Source organism: Canis lupus, chromosome 9 (genome assembly GCF_011100685.1).
Source record: "Canis lupus familiaris isolate Mischka breed German Shepherd chromosome 9, alternate assembly UU_Cfam_GSD_1.0, whole genome shotgun sequence".
NCBI lineage: Eukaryota > Metazoa > Chordata > Mammalia > Carnivora > Canidae > Canis > Canis lupus.
The window spans coordinates 52,894,154-52,911,096 of NC_049230.1; the positions used below are offsets into that span (position 1 = coordinate 52,894,154).

The 16,943-nt window shown below is 56.1% G+C and overlaps 1 protein-coding gene across 1 annotated transcript; it reads left to right on the forward strand.

Annotated features, from left to right (window-relative positions):
• The first annotated feature begins 3,445 nt into the window (after nt 1-3,445).
• FAM78A (family with sequence similarity 78 member A) lies at nt 3,446-16,687 on the forward strand. Its single transcript, XM_038549001.1, has 2 exons — nt 3,446-4,235; nt 15,596-16,687. Exons 1-2 carry the CDS (start codon nt 3,913-3,915, stop codon nt 16,122-16,124), a joined length of 852 nt encoding a protein of 283 aa, XP_038404929.1. The 5' UTR covers nt 3,446-3,912; the 3' UTR covers nt 16,125-16,687.
• Nucleotides 16,688-16,943: the final 256 nt, after the last annotated feature.

The window sequence follows — 16,943 nt, forward strand, 5'->3', positions numbered from 1 at the left end:
GAGCATGAGGAAGACTGAGTCAGGAGGCTGGAGGGCCAGAGGGACCTGAGAGTTGGGGAAGCAGCCAGAACGTTCAAGGGCCCAGCAGCAGCTAGGACAGGGTATGTGCAAGAGCCCAGCCCGGGGAGACCCTCCATAGGTCAGGGCTGGCTTGCGGGGAGCACTTTTCAGCTCAGAGCCTCGCAAACAGGTCCACAAACACTGCCTCAGCCCTCCTCCCACGAAGCTAGCCGTCACAAAGAAAGGACTGCATGGGGGTGGGGGTGGGGGTGTGTGTGTGTGTGTGTAAGGGGAGGAGTCTCTGGGGCTGAGCTTAATAGGGAGGGGGCTTCTATTTTGCAAGAGTCCTCACCCTGTGGGCACCTGAGCACCTCTTCCCGTGGGACTCACGAGAGATAGGGAAGTCTAGGGATCAGTTCGTCAGTTCCATCCTGTTCAGAGGGGCTGGCCCCAGCTGGCAAGGGCAGCATCCCCGGAGGAAGGAATTGAATGGGCTTTGGACTTGGCCAGATCTGGTTGGGAATCCAGACTCTGAAGAGCTCCTGTCCCCAGCCCCCCACGGTCTCTGTATAGCCCACCTCTCAGGGTCAGTGTGTACTCAGGCAGCATCATCTCTAGGGGTTTGGCTATTTATTGAGAAGGTTAAGGCTCTGGCCTCTGTCCTCTTCACATCAAATGAGAAAAGTGTGCAGCTCAGCACATGTTCACAGAGCACACAAGCCCTTGTCGGCAGAATGGCATCTGTACCTCGGGGAGTACCTAGCCAGTGGGGTCTGCTCAGTTCCGGGTACTGGGGTGATGGGATAGACATCCCCAAGGGATATCTTACCTGCATATAAACTGAATTGCATAATAATCATCTGGTGGCAAAGGAGGTGTTGAGGGCTGTAGTGAGTCCCAGAAGGGCAGAATGCTTTGGGAGAGACCAGTATGCATTACGAGGCCAGGGAAATCGTCCTGGAAATGGACATTTACACGGGGTCCCTGGGAGACCTGTGCTGTCTGGGGTTCTACTCGGCAGCAGAAAACAGGTCATGAGGGCCACCTTCCCTGGGTCTCAGTCAGCAGGATGAGAAATAAGGTACCTGTGGTCTAGGCTGATGTTGACATGCGACAGATCACCTGACCTGGCTGATCATCCCTCAAAGAAGAGACCTCAAAGTGGCTCGAATCCTCCCTCTCCAGCTCCTGCCCCCACTGGCACTCAAGATGCTCTGGCTGGAGAATGGCCCAACGACCTGCTCCCCAGCTGGCTGTGGGGACCTTTGGAAGTCAGAATCACGGGGGTGGGGAGGCAGAGCATTGCTCTAATGTGGCTTGCCAGGTTTTCTGATGTCACAAACCACCTGGCCTTTCCCTAGGGGAGTAAATTGTACGATGGGGGTGGGGCTATTGGCCTGAGGTCGCTTAGGGAGGTTCACAGGGCTGTCCAGGGTCAAACCCTCCTCGGACCTCTGCACTCAGACTTCTGGGGTTCCAGTATCAGCTGGGACACCTGCCAGGGTGGGGTATCAGGCATGTCTCTGGGGTCTCCCAGCTTTGGATTCCTACTCTGTGAAGTACCCATAAGAGACCTCCCTCTGGCTGCTGGCTGATGAAGTAATGAAGCTTGTATAACACTGATCACAGCTGGGACCCAAAGGGCCTGATCACCTGTCAGGGGGCCTAGAGGCTCAGTCCCAGGGATCCTATCCCCAGACTTCTCTACCCCAAGCCTCCCGGCCTGGAGCCTCCCAGGGCCCCTGCACTGCTTCGGCCCAGCCTCGGCCTCACCTCACGTGGCCAGGAATACTAGGACCGTGCAATACCAGGACCTCCCCAGAGAGGCTGCCCACCTGGACCCGAGACAGAAGCTGAACTACACTACCCAGAATTCCTGGGGTTAGCCAAAAAGGAAATGTCGTTTATGCAAGGAGAGGCTCAGCTCCCCACAAGCTGCAGAGGGAGAGCGAGGGTGGGGGGAGCCGGGGAGAGGTTTAGCAGGGGGAGAGCGGGCTGTGTGCGGGGAGCGAGGGTGGAGAGCAGGGCGGGCGGCGAGGAGGAGGCGGCGCCGCCCGCCGCCGCCGCCGCCGCCGCCTGCGGACCTGCATCCTCGCGCGGCCGGCGAGCGGGTGGCGGTGCCTGCGTGCGCTGCGCTCCGGCCGGCGGTCCCTGCGTGCGCTGCGCTCCGGCCGGCGGCTGCGGGCGGACGCGGGGCCAGGCCGGCGCAGGGGCTGAGTTTCTGCAAAGTTTGACCTGGTTGCCTTTCCGATGCTGCGGCGGAGCGAGGCAGCGCGGGGCGCGCCAGGCGGCTGCGGCGCGGCGGCGGGGCTGAGCGGCGATCGCGCGCTCGCAATGATCGTAAAATAAAGCGGGCGCGCGGGGTGGGGGCGAGAGAGCCCCGAGCCTCACCCCTCCGCCCCCGGCCACCCCGCCGGCAGCCCCGAACTAGGAGGAGGTGGCGGTCGGGGGCGCCCACGGCCGCCCGGGACCCCAGTAGAGCCAAAGGACACTGCCCGGGGGAGGGGGGACGCCCCAGGACGAACCCGCGGCGGGGGGCGGGGGCGTCCGGAGGGCGGCGTCCGGGCCCCGCGGAGCGGCCCGAGGGGCAGGTGAGTCGGCGGCGCCGCCCGGGTGGGGGCGTGCACGCCAAAGTTCCCGGCGGCGGCGAGCGCGCCCGACGCGCGGGGGACCCGGGGCCGCTCGGGGCTGGCTAGGGTGGGGGCAGAGGCGCCCTCCGGGGTCGGGGGATCCCGGCCGGGTCAGACCGGTGTGCGGGGTGACACTGCGCCCCCAGGGGGCCGGAGGGACCGGCGCCGGTGGCGAGGTGGTGGGGGCTGTGCCAAGGCCGGCAAGTCCACGCGGCCCACTGCAGGCCAACCGGTCGCCGCCCCCACTCCCGCCACGCCACCCCTGGGCCGGGAGGGTGTCAGCGGAGATGTCACGGGCGGCGATTATTCGCTGGTGCGCGCGGTCGTGCAGCCGCCACTGACGGGGCGGGCGGGTGCTGGGGGGGCCGCCGCCTCCGGGGAGACCGCCCAGAGCTGTGCCGTCAGCGCCGCAGCCCGCGCCCCGCGCACACGCGTCGCCGCCTCGCGCGCCCCCCGCAGCAAAGTTCGGTTCAACTTTGCGGCGGGCCCTGACGCCCCGTCCCTTCTACCCCCCACCAGGTTCTCGGCGGCCGCGGCGAGCCAGGCGGCGGCCCGAGTGCGGCCCCGGAGCCCCGCGCGGCGGCGGGCGGCGGGCGGCGGGCGGCGACAGCGACAGCGGCGGGGGGACGCGGTGCGCCCGCGTGGGGGCGTCGGCCCGCGCCCGCGAGTGGGCGCCCACGGGGACCCCGCGGGCGGCGGGAGCCCGGCGCTCGCCTCCTGGAAGCCGCGGGTCGGCGCTCGCCCCCGAGGGCGCCCGGGCCTCCGCGCTCCAGCAGAGACTGCGCTTCCATTGATTGGCCCGGTCGGGCGAGCGGCCGGGGCCGGGGCCGGCGCGTGTGCCCCGAGCGAGCGCGTGCGGAAGGCGGGCGGCCAGGAAGTCGGACTTGTGCACCGCGCAGGGGGACGAGCCTTCCTCATTTATGTGTCTGCTGGCATTCGCCTTCTTCGCCCCAAGACTTCAGGGAGCGTCTCCGGGCTGCGTTCCCCGCGTGTGAGGCACGGAAGGGCTGGATGTCCGAACAACATGATTATCCATTAACCTCCAGACTTTCCTTTTTTTAAACCCAAAGAATATCGGTGATTTTTGTCCACTGCTAGGAGAAGAAGAGAGAACCTGGGGCTCTTGAAATGCAGCAAAATCCTTATTTATAAACAGGCCCGAGATAGTGATATGCAAACCCCCTGCACTCAGTGAATTTTCTATCCTATGGATATCGGTCTTGAGATTTGAGGTTGGAGAGCAGTCCTGTCTGCGCTGGGTCTGGCAGCCTCCGTCCTTTCAATGCCCAGTTTCCTCTGGGACTGCTGGCCTTCCCTGGAGATCAGAGCTGTACTGTGTGCCATGGGCTGTATTCAGAGCATCGGGGGCAAAGCCAGAGTCTTCCGGGAAGGTATCACGGTGATTGATGTGAAAGCCTCTATCGACCCCATCCCCACCAGCATCGATGAGTCCTCCAGCGTGGTGCTGCGCTATCGGACGCCCCACTTCCGTGCCTCGGCCCAGGTGGTCATGCCACCCATCCCTAAGAAAGAGACCTGGATTGTCGGCTGGATTCAGGCGTGCAGCCACATGGAGTTCTACAACCAGTATGGGGAGCAGGGCATGTGAGTATGGCCCAGGTGCAAGTTTTAGGGGGCTGCTCGGGGTGGGGACTTTGGAGGCCTGGGGTGTGGGGGCTAGGGGGCTGGAGGGGGGCCGGAGGGAGGCTTTAGGCAGATATGGAAGTGGCCTCTGAGTCCTCCTTGGCCAGGTGATCTCCTCAAGGCTTTGCCTGTTGATTCTGACTGGGGTCACCGGCCCTGGGGGTTCCTGTGTCCTTCCCTGTAAGATGCTGAGAAAGCAGAGGTGCATTCCACCAGGTGTCTCTTTGGCAAACAAGCATGCCGTCCTGGGGCCATTCGAGAGGCTGAGGCTTGGACCCCAGGCTCAGGCCTCCCAGGGAGGCAGCCGTGGCGGACACTCAGAATGAGAATGGGGGTTATTCGTACAGTGCTCTGTGCTGGGTTTGATCTGGTCTCTGGAGTGTTTTCATAGGCACATTGGGACCTGGGGGCACGCTTTGCTATTCCTACAGTGTATGCTGTTTCATTTGAGAGGGTGGCTAGTCTTAGAAATCTAGTTTGCTTCACGGAGTAGCGTTTTTCTCTCCCCAAGGCAGGAGGCCCTTCTATGTAGACATCCAGTGTCAGTGTCCAGAAGGCTGAGAGGAGCCTACTGGCCTCTTCTCTCCAGCCTGGTCTCCAGAATGTTCCCAGGACAATGCATGTCACGGTGCAGGACACAGGAGGCCTGAGTCTTCTTTCCTGGCATGTTCTCTGGCCCTAGAGATGGTCATCCCCGGTATAGACAGAAAGGAAAGCAACTTAGCTTTCACAGCCGCCCTAAGATAAGACGGTGAAAATAGCTGTTTTGGAGCACAAGTCTCTGATGAGATCGGGCGCGTTCAGGGTGGTATGGCCGTAGACGAGCATAAGTCTCTGAGAGAGCTAGGCAGGCCCTGAGGGGAGCCCCCAACCTGTGCCTGGGCCTGGCTGTGGACACTCCCCCTGCAGCTGGCCTCTCCGGGTGCATGGCCTGCACACTGCTTCCCAGTTCTTCCAAGTGAGGAGTGGAGCAGGGGATTCCCTGGGAGTTGGACCCTTTCACTGATTTCAGAACATCCTGGGTGACCCCCGAAATTAGAGGGGGTGAAGAGGGGATGGAGGGTGGCAGGATGCCAGATCTTGTCGATTCCCCACTTAATGACTCCTGGGGCGCCTCTGAGGTTGGGAGGGAAACAAGAAGGAGGTGGTAAAGTATAGAACGAGGGTGTAACCAAGATCACCCCACAGAGGTGCATGGGGGGGCATGTCCCTCTGTCAACCTGATGTCTATACCCAAAGCCTTTTAATTCTCAAAAGTGGCTGGGAACCCAGGCGGGGGCTGACTTTCCATTGTAAGAAGGGAAACCTGACTCTTAGTTATTCAGTGTGGACTTTCTTAGGAAGCCTTACTTAAGCTGGAAGCTTTCTTGGACTTTGTAGAGGATCTGGGACAACTGACAACACACAAAGGTTTTTTCTAGGGCTTTTAGGTGAAGCTCGTCTTCTTCCCTAGAAGTGGTGGGAAGGCAGAGGGTCTTTCGGAAAGATAACAAGTGAGCGAGTGAGTGAACGGCCGGGAGGAAGGAAGTGGGGAGAGTTGGGGGGGGCCGCGGGGGGTGGAGGTTGAGACAGACACAGTGTGCAGTGGCGAGGAGCAGTGGTGAGGAGCAGGCCGGGCCTGAGGCTGGAGACCTGAGATGACTTTTCCTTTCTGTGCCAGCCCTTGGTTCCTGGTTAGAGGTGCCTGGTGCACACCTAGACTGCAGTCAAGCAGACCTGGGCAGGAGTCCAGGCTCTGCCACTTTCCAGGGTGTGACCTTAGTCACTCTGGCCCTTGGTTTCCTTGTCTGCAAACAGGGCCAGTTACAGCCCTCCCCCTCCCCCCGCCCCCCCTTATTGTGAGAATTAGGGGAGGTGACATTTGACGGGTGGTCGGCACTGCTCCAAGCCCAAGGTTGTCATCTTAAATGTTGTTGTTACCGTGACCATCATTCTTTTAACCCCAGGGGTGAGCCTTCAAGTCTGCAAGGCCTTCAGAACCCCAGCTGAGACTGCAGAACCCAGACAGGTGCAAACCTCTCCTGGTCCTGAAGTTTCTTGGAGCCCGGGTCTCCCTCTTTGACACAGCGCCCACTTTTAAACGTTTAAAAATAGTCCAAGTCATGGATGATTTGAGTTTTCGGAAGTTGAAGGCCGTTGTCTTTGCTCTCCTTTGGCTTCCCTTATGTTTCCTTGCCCCTCCCTGGGGCACCTCTTACAGCATGGCAGTGCATTGGTGGAGGGGCGGCCTGTGTTCTCTAACCCGTCCTCCTTGGGCCCCAACTCCCAGCCTGGGCAGGACTAGCCTCTGAGAGAGGGCAGAGACTAAGGCTCCCTGGCAGGGGCCGTGTGCACCTATCCGTCCCGGGCTTAGGCCCAGGGGCAGAAGAACCAACCACGCTGGCTCTGGGGCCCTGGCTCCTCATTTTGTGCCATGTGTCAGCTGTCAGGGGGGATAAGGAAAGAGCTCCCCGTGAGAGGACAGCTCTGGGTGATCACCCTGTGGTTGAGACACCGAGTTGGAAGCGGCTCGACTTAGTACTAATCGGTGGAATCGTATTAAAAAGTGGAATTACCAGAGAATGTGGCTCCTCTGATCTGTGGGCAGAGCTCAGTATCCAACCAGCACTCTCTGGAAATGAGAAGGGTTCCTTTAGAGAAAGGCCGATGTCTGCCCCTTCTTGAGTGTAAATGGAAGCATTTTAGGTGCTTCCCAACCCCAAACTCTGCTTTTTCATATTTATAAGCCCCGAGATATGACAGAAAGAGAGGGGTGGTCAGGTGGGATGGAGCAGAGACCACAGGCGGGCCACAGCTGCCCCCATCCTGCGCACTGCAGACTCTGCCCACCTTATGCCAGGAGCACTCCACCCCTGCTGGGATGGCCAAACTGTCCCCGGACATTGCCTGTGTCCCCCGGAGGGGTACAGAGTCACCCCTGACTGAGAACCACTGGACTAGACCCTCACAATCGGAATAATTAAAATGAAACCCACGCCCTGGGCCTTAGTGGTCCCGGAGAGAGGGCAGCCAGGTGGCAAAGGTGAAGGTGAGGGCTTCTGTCCTTTACAAATGGGCTTGTATTCAAAATATTAATTCCAAATACTTAACCAAAGCCCATAATACCCCCTGCACGTTATCCCTGCTTAAAATTAATCTCTAATCTAGGAGAACTTTTTAGAATGACATCCTGGGTTTGAACTATTTGAAGCGGAACAATCATGCACACCACCTCAGTAATACCCTGACTCCTACAGACGAGAGCTATAAAATGGCGAGTCTCTCCGTGCCAGCTTCACAGGATTCTATATGGTGTTCGTCCAACCCACATTACTTTAAAAGCCACCTCCCCTCCAAACTGTTGGAGACACCTGCCTCCACAACCCCATCTTCCACGATTCCTCAACCGCCACCTGTCAGCTGGCACAGCCTTCTAAGTGACAAGTCACAATTTCTAGCCTGTGTGGGAGACGCTTCACATTGTCCCTAGCTTGCCCTCCTCTGGAGCCCCCAGGGAGGCTGGCGCATGGCTGAGGCCAAGGCCAGGGCTAGTTGGGGGTGAAGGGGGGGGGAGAACAGCTCCAGAGAGGGGCACTGTGGGTGGACGGTGCCACCTCCCCACACCCTGGCCTGGCAGGGTGTGGATCCTAGTGGACCCCGCACTAATGCTGCGAAATTGGGGCTGGTCTCTTAACCCTCCTGAGCCTCTGTATTCCCATCTAGGAGGTGGGGAGAGTGGTCCTTTCCTCCCTGGGTTGTTGCGAGGAATAAATGAGATGATGTGTGGTAAGAGCTCAGCACAGTGCCTGGCGCGGTCCATGCACTCCATCCGTGGGCCTGTCAAAGGCAGAGCTACTACTAGTGCATTATTAATCCTGCCATGTCTGGCGGAGTCAGCAGAAAGATTGCTGTAGTAGAGCTGAGCTCTCTTCTGGGTTGGGTTTCGCAGACCCGCCTACGGTGTGAGAGCGTGAGTGATGAGACTGCAAGGAAGGGTCTGTCCAGCCAGAACATGTGGTGACACCTGCCGTCAGGACCGTCTGGGAGGCTGGTGGGAAGGAGCCTCAGGCGGTGTGGGGTGGATAGAGTGGAGCTGGGTGCTGTACACAGCTGCCTTGGCTCCCCTTCCTCTCTTGTCTCCCCAGGACCTCATGGGGTCCTCTTTTTATAACAAGGAAACAACCTCTGAGAGCTGAGGCCACTTGCCCAAGGGGTCTTGCTCTGCTCCAGCAGGGGACCACGTGGCCTCTTCCTGCAGCCGCGGGCCCGCATAGAACAATCGAGGATGAAGCTTCCTCTCTGGGACCGGAAGGCGGCCTCCCCCAACTGCTGGGCCCTGGCGGAGGCAAGGGTGGTGTGCGTAGGAGAGGGAAGTCCTTGTTTCCAGGCTTTAGGGTAGGAGGAAGTGGGGGGGATGGCCTAGCCCAGAGAGAGCTCCCCATGGACCAGCCCTGGCCAAGTGATAGCTCCAACCCTCACCTTCCGAGTGCTGAAAACAAAAGCTGGCTGCTCCCTGAGATGTGCCTGGGGGGACCTGATGGCCATAGTAATCAGGGAAATAACAAATTAAATCCTGAGATCCTCTGTTGTTTGCTGATCAGATCTGGGTAAAAATGAACCTGATCATTCACGCCCTATGTCAGGGAGGGGGGATGTGGACAGGCTCATGCGCCGTTTGCAGGGATACAACATAGGCAGCTTCTGGAAGGTGATGAGTTTGGCTGGATCTCTGACAGTTTCAAACATACATGCCCTTCAGTGCTGTTCTGCTTGTAGATTTTGTCTTACAGAGACTTGGAGCACCTGGCCCTGTGCCTGACATACAGTAGGCGTTTAAAAAAATTTCCTGACCAAAAAAAAAAAAAAAAAAAAAAAAAAAAAAAAAATTTGCCTAATGCACAACAGAAGAGCAAGGGCATAAGGATGTAAGTATGAGGTTGAAAACTCCAGCACTGTTTGTAATTGCAGAGAGCCAGGCGCCACTCAAGTGCCCACCTGGGGGTCAGGGACTTACAGTCTGTACAGTGCAGAAGATGGGGAGACCACTGCGAAGGATGAGGCAGAGACAGAGCTGCCGCCATGGGGGAACATGATCATAGTGTTGCATTTTCTTTCTTTACAGAAGTTGTAAAATATGTGGGGTAGAAACCCATTTTTGTTAAAAAGAGAACCCCGTGAGTGGGAACATGTACTGTGTGTCTGTGCAGAGAAAGGTCTAGAAGGATGTTTACCAAAGTGTAATGTGGTGAGTAACCTCAGCGAGGTGGGGGAAGGCATAGAAGATACGGCTTTTGCTTCTCACTTTATACTCTTCTCTACATCTTTTTTTTTTTTTTTTTTAAAGAAAAGCACAGCTTTTGGGGCACCCAAGTGACTTAGTTGGTTGTCTGCCTTTGACTCAGGTCATGATCCTGGTGTCCTGGGATCAAGCTCTGCATTCGGCTTCCTGCTCAGTGGGGAGTCGGCTTCTCCCTCTCCCTCTGCTGTCCCTCCACCCAACTCATGCTTGCTCTCTCTCTCAAATAAATAAATAAAATGTAAAAACATAAAAAGTAAAAAAATAAAAAGTAAAGCACAGGTTTTATAATTAAAAACTCAAGTTATACAGGCACGTTGGTCCTTTCCGGGGGACCGGGGTCTATGGCCTGGACAAAGAGGGAGGCCATGCCCCAGAAGGATTGGAGTTTAGGGAGAACCCTGGGAGCAGGCAGGGAGGGGGGACACCTCCAGACCCTTCTTCAAAGAGCAGGTGCCTGGTGGGAAGGGGCCAGCCCAGTGGGCAGCCACATGGGGCAGAAGTCGGGAAATTGGGTTCCCAGTTGCAAACTTTTACAGAATTTACACTTTTTGCAAATTGTACAAAACTGTGAAATCTGTAAAACTGGTGTGTGTGTGTGGGGTGCAGAGATAAGCCCTAAGTGCCCATGTGACCCATCTGGGGCCCTGAGGCCAGTATGGGCAGAACAGCCTTGGTGCAGGCAGCCCTCTTGCCCTCAAGCCTCAAATCCTTGTCTGTGAATGAATTTCTCAGAGCATCCAATGGGCACCATTGTGGGATATGAAATAATATTTAAGTGAACTCAGTTAAGCCTAAGTATAATTTGAATTTAAAGCAACATATTTATTCTAATTATATTAGAGAAAAAAATATAGCTAGCATACCCAACACATTATTTCAATGTGTTTCTTAGGAAAAAAACTAAATGTAGTTTTTAAAAAATGATTGATTTTAAAGAAAAAAGTTAAGTGACTAATAATACAGGAGATATGTAGACAGGACCAATATGAACAGAGATGTAAAGTTTGGAAACTCTGCTCTGAGGCCTGGTGGGCTGGGCCAGTCTGGCTCTGGGGTTCAGGACTCAAAATGCAGTCAGAGCCCTGGGAGAGGTGGGGAACCCTGGGGGTGCGAGGGGCCATCCACTCTGGGAAGAGCGCCCAGGACCGGCTCACCACCTCTGCCTGGCATGGGCAAGGCTCTTCCTGGAGCCGATGGGAGAGGTATGCTGCTGTCTCCCAATATCACAGAGGTGCAGGTCCCACCTGCCCTCCAAGGCACTGCCCTGGGCATCCTTGGGTTCCTTCACCTTCCACCAAGGGGCCTCTGCCTTGGGCCAGTCCTGGGAGGGAGCTGGGCCTGGAGCCACAGAGTAGTGCTCCCCAGCCCTCATGGTTGCCCCTCAGCACAGCCCAGCCTCCATCCCTCCTCAGTCTCCAGGGAAGGCCCCCCCCTTTTTTTTTAAGATTGGAGAGAGAATCCCAAGCAGCAGACTCCCCACTGAGTGTGGAGCCTGACTCCGATCAATCCCAGGACCCTGAGATCTTAACCTGAGCTGAAACAAGAGTCTGATGCTTAACTGACTGAGTCACTGAGGCACCCCCAGGGAAGGCCCTTCTATAACCCCTTCAGACTCACATTCTCGGTCAGTTGGGCCACTCAGAGCTTGTGTGTGTATGCATAAATTCGTGTGTGGATGTGTGTCTGTGTCCATGTGTGTGTGTCCCATGTGTGTATGTGTGCATATGTGTGTATGCATGTGTGTGTTGAGTGAGGGTCTGTGGGAGCTGCTGGGGAAGAACTCACTGCAGCTGCAGGTTGTGGCCTGGTGGTCTTGTGGTTAGGCCTCTACTGTCTGCAAGCCTCTTCTATAAAACGTGCTCTCTGGTCTTGGCCCCAGGGTGGTTGAGGAGAAGCACTGCATGGACGGATGTATATGCCCGGGATGCCTAGCATATCCGACGTGCTTAGGGAACATGACCACTGTCACCAGGTATCTCTGCAGGGGTGACCCCGTGCTGGTAGTGGCTATTTGAGTGGCAGCTGCTCTAGGTGAGACAGTGCACAAACACGAGCAGCTTGAGGCACTCTAAACCCAGTAAGGAGACCCCCTTATGGGGCCCAGGCCCAGAAGGAGAGACTGGGCAGGCTGCTCACAGTCACTGACTCCAGGCCAGGCACCAGAGCAAATCCTGGAAGCCTGGCCCCTGCCCTCTTGAAATCATCAACAAACGATCACATGATTATTTAATCAGTCCTGTGCCTATTCCAGGAAGCAGCAGGACGAGGACTGAGTGGCGTCGAATGTGGGGCCACTTGGCCTTGGGGGTAGGGTCAGGGTGGGCTTCCCAGGGGGGCTCCAGGGCTGAGCCATGAGTATCACTGGCTGGCACAGGAGGAGGAGGGGCACTGCTCCTGGCAGAAGGCCCCGTGACAGGAGAGGCATGACCCATTAGAGGAACTGAGAGTACTGGTGGGCCTGGAGCCTGGGGAGGGCATGGATGTGTGTGTGTGTGTATATGCACATGCACACGCAGCACAAGGGGTCCTGGGGTTTGACTGCATCAACTTTAAGGGCCACAAGGAACTATGGCAGGTTTAACAGAGTTGGAGGCAGGGATGGTGAAACAGATTGGTGTTTTTATTATTTTTTTTTAAGATTTTATTTATTCAGGAGAGACATACAGAGAGGCAGAGACACAGACAGAGGGAGAAGCAGGCTCCATGCACGGAGCCCGATGTGGGACTCGATCCCGGGTCTCCAGGATCACTCCCTGGGCTGAAGGCAGCGCTAAACCGCTGAGCCACCAGGGATGCCCAGATTGGTGTTTTTAAAAGATCACTCAGGCTTTTGGGGAATGTTTCAGGAGGCAGGGGTAGAGGCTGGGAGACCTGGGAGGAGGTCCTGGCCAGGGTGAAGGCAAGGAGAAATGGGGCATCCAGAGGTGAGAGGAAGCATCAAGGATGGTGCCAGGTGCCTGGAGGGTGCAGGGACCTCCGGTTTGCTCTGTAAACAGTGATGATGGGTGCTCTGCAAATGTTTGGTGAGTGGATGACGGATGGGGACTGCTGCAGGAACAGGTGTGAGGGAGGCTGATGTGATGTGAGTAGATCCCAGAGCATTCTGAAGTCCAGCTTCAAGCCTGGCCTTGCCTGCTGTCCTTTGGAGTCACACACTTATGAGGACGAGGGCAGCAGTGTGACAGGCGGCCCACGGCAGCAGGTCAGTTTCCTGGATGTGCAGACTGTGTGGTTGTCCTGGGCCCGGACTCCGAAGGGCCCCTAACATGGTTCAGTGCTCTGCTGTTGCCGCATGGAAATTCTTAATTTTTGAACAGGTGATCTTGAGTTTTTGCTTTGCACTGAATCCCCCAAGTTCTTTAGCTGGTCACGCCCGGAAGACAGCAAAAGCCAGGGAACAGATTAAGGGGGTAGTAGATGCAAGGGAGACCAGTGTCTTCTCCTCACCTGTGCGAAGGTGGACATAAGCCACCCTGGGATCTGGAGAGAAGGCTGCTGGGGGCAGATGGGATCAAAGTCTGTGAACTGTGGGCAGAAACAGGTGCATCTGCACTTACAAAATGCCTCTACCCCTAGTCGATCCACTGGCTGAGCACTTGTGTGTAGGCGCGGTCCTGGGACACTTGCTTACACCTTTCAGTGGCCTCTGTGTAACAAAGCCTACCTAGAGTATCTCTGCTGTGCAAAAAGGAGAAGGTTCAGTGTGTGCAGGCCGGGGTCCCTGCTCGCCCCTTTGTGCCGTGGAGCAAAGGATGGAGGGTCTGCCTTGAAGTCCGATGTCATTCCTAGAGGACGCAATAACTATATGGAATCCATTCCCTTCCATGCGTGTATTGTCCAAAAACTGTAACTGAGGCCAAAGAAGCTTCAGGTCAGTCAGGGCTGGCAGCCCTCTAAATACCTCCCTCACATGGTTTCTGGAAGCTTCCATGTATTGCCATTTATACTGATGCATTTAATCATCACAAAAACCTTGCAAGGTGGGTAGGATTATCAACAGTTAACTGATAAGAAAACAGAGGATCGGAGATTTGTGACTTAGAGCTTGTCGCTGGATCGGGACTAGATCCAGGCTGGTCTGTGTCCCCCAGGAGCTGTGCTCTTACCTGAGCTCCCCGACCTTGCCAGGGGTGTGGTGGGGTGGTGGGTGGGACTGGGACTCCTGGGAGCGGAGACAGCCCGTGTTGGCCTGTGATGATTTGAGGACAGATGCCTGGGGACCTGGTTCTGAGTAAGACCCATGTGAGACACGGCTTGTCTGCCAGCTCACAAGGACCATCACCTGGCTGTGACCGAGCCAAGGCTCGGGCATTTGGGGCTTGGGGGAGGGAAGCAAACCTGAGGCTGGGAGAGAGCACCTTCTGGTGCTGATTCCCACCCCCTCAAAACAAGCCAGCTCTTGGGCAGTGAAAGGGGGCCATGGAAGAGCAAAACTCCTTTTGTAACTTTAGTCTTTGCCTTATTATTATTATAATTATTAATTATTATTATTTGAGGGCTTGAACTCAATGACCTAAGCTGAGGGCAAGAGTCAGAGGCTAACGGACTGGGCCATGCAGATGTCCTACTTTCTGCCTTAAAAAAAAAACAAACCCTTTTGCGAGTGATTACAGCCACCGTGAGAGGACAGAGGGGGTGCCTTCTGGGCATCTGGGTACAAGTGGGCCAAAGGCATGGACTTCTAAGAAATCCAGGACAGGGGCCCTAATCTCCTTCTCTGGCCCATGGCCCCTACCTGAGAGGGGAGCCAGATCAGCAGGCTCACCCCCGCCACCACCCGCCCATGGCTGCTGTGGCCTGGGGGCCCTTGGTGGCTGGTGGGGACTTCAGACATGGGAGGTCGTCTGAGCTGCTGCCCCAGTTCCCTTGGACTTTGATGAGCTTAGGGCCCCGGGCAGGAGGTGGCCTAGTAGGCAGGTGTTACCCTAATTTGTGACTTTTTCAATTAAATAAACACAAAACAGAAAGGAAATAAGCAGGAAGATGAACAACTTCACATTCCTATTCATCCCTCACAGAGGGGCCCCAGATTTGCTAATTGCTCATATTAAATGACGCATTTGGGTAGAGGGGTGCATCTTTTTACGGTAATGCGATACACCTGACGAAAATGGCCATCTTAACTATTTTTTAGTTTGGTGGCATTAAGTACACGCACATCATTGTGTGTCTGTTTCCAGAAGTTTCCCATCTCCACCTGGAACTCTGCACTGTGAAATGTGGGCCCCTTCCTCCCCCACCCAGCAACCACCGTTCTGCATCTTGTTTCTATGGTTTGACCACCCTAAGGAGCTCATATATGTGGAATCATATGGTATTTATCCTTTTGTGTCTGATTTATTTTACTCAGCATGATGTCCTTGGGCTTTAGACATGCCACAGTACATCACGAATTTCCTTCTTTTCTAGGGCTGAATAATATTCCGTTGTGTGGCTAGACCCCGTTTTGTTTATTCATTCTCCTGTCAATGGACACTTGGGTTTCTCCCACCTTTTGGCCCTCGTGAATAATGCTGCTGTGAACAGGAGTGTGTTTTGTGAAGTAGTTATGTCCTGGAGAGCACTGCTGGCTTACTGGGTTGTGCAGGATTCTGGGTGGAAAATGTCCCGAGCTTTGGTATTATAGGTGCTCAGGTGGAAGCAGTGCTGGACGAAGCCAAGCTGCCTGGGGTCTGGGCCCCACTACCTGGGAAAAAGCCACCCTCACCCCCGGCTTTGTTGTGTCTGTCTGGTGGGATGGACGTGATTGTGGATGAGTGTCCGAGGGGTGGGCTCCCCAGATGGTGCTGTCCCCTTGGCCACACGGGAGTGAGTGTCCTCGGAGCTGTTCGACAGGCTGGCGTCCTCTTCTGTCTAGGAGCTATTATTATAGGACTAGTAGTAATGACCGATACGAGATGATGCAGGAGAACAGGATGTGGCTTTGACGGGGGCTGTGTCTGGGGGAGCCCAGACGTGACAGTGGATGTCTGTTTCTCGTCTGGCCCCCCGGGACGTAGCCTTGTGGGTGGCTGACTGAGTAAACTGGCCTTCCTGTCCTCAGGTCCAGCTGGGAGCTCCCAGACCTCCAGGAGGGCAAGATCGAGGCCATTAGTGACTCGGACGGGGTGAACTACCCCTGGTACGGCAACACCACAGAGACATGCACCATTGTAGGCCCCACCAAGAGAGACTCCAAGTTCATCATCAGCATGAACGACAACTTCTATCCCAGCGTCACATGGGCCGTGCCCGTCAGTGAGAGCAACGTGGCCAAACTGACCAACATCTACCGGGACCAGAGCTTCACCACGTGGCTGGTGGCCACCAACACCTCAACCAATGACATGATCATTTTACAGACGCTGCACTGGCGCATGCAGCTCAGCATCGAGGTGAACCCCAACCGCCCCCTGGGCCAGCGTGCCAGGCTGCGGGAGCCCATCGCCCAGGACCAGCCCAAAATCCTAAGCAAGAACGAGCCGATACCACCCAGCGCCCTGGTCAAGCCCAATGCCAACGATGCTCAGGTCCTCATGTGGCGGCCCAAGTACGGGCAGCCACTGGTGGTGATCCCGCCCAAGCACCGGTAACAGCCAGGGTGCCCTGCTAGGCCATAGACTCAAATAATAACACTGCTCCAACAACACCCACACGGACTCTTTAGTCATTCAGCAAAATACAACCACTCTACCTTCTCGAGCGGGCGGATCTCACTGTGCAAATGCCCCGGGATGGCCTTCCCCAGCCCTCTTGGCACCTGCTTCCTTTCGGGGAGGGGGAGGCCCGGCCGGGACACCCAACCCCACGTCCCCCCTTCACCCTGAGTCTCCTTTCCTGGCAGTTTCTATCATTCACTTTGCAAGACTCCCTGAAACAACTGCTTTTTTCAGTTCTTCTTCTTCTCTCTCTCTCTCTCTCTCTCTCTTTTTTTTTTTTTTTTTTAAAAAACACCTCTTTAAGAGGTTCAGGGGCGGGAGGAGGCGGAGCTGGTTGTGACACTGACCGGCACCTGCTGCTGATTTGTGAGTGGCGGCCCCCCATGGCAGCTCCCCTCGTCCTCTGTCACGCGGCCTTACCTAGACTCGCTTTGCCAAACTTTTGCCTTAAGCTAAATTTAAAGGAAAAAAGCCCAAAACAGACAAAGAAAGCAGGATCTCTTTTCTACCAGACTGTTTATTTTCGGCTACAGGTGAAGGGGGGGGGGCAGGGCCAGGGAGCAGAGAGGCACCTGTGCCCTGCTCCCAGGTGTCCTGGCAGAGGGGCAGGGGGACAGATTTAGACCTAAAACCAGCTACTTGTTCTTTTATTTCTGCTGAAACCGAGACTGACCATCTGCAGAGCCCCTTCTCTCAGGCTCTGGTGGGAACCCCCCACCCCACCATACCTGCAGAGGTACCTGTGCGCTCTGT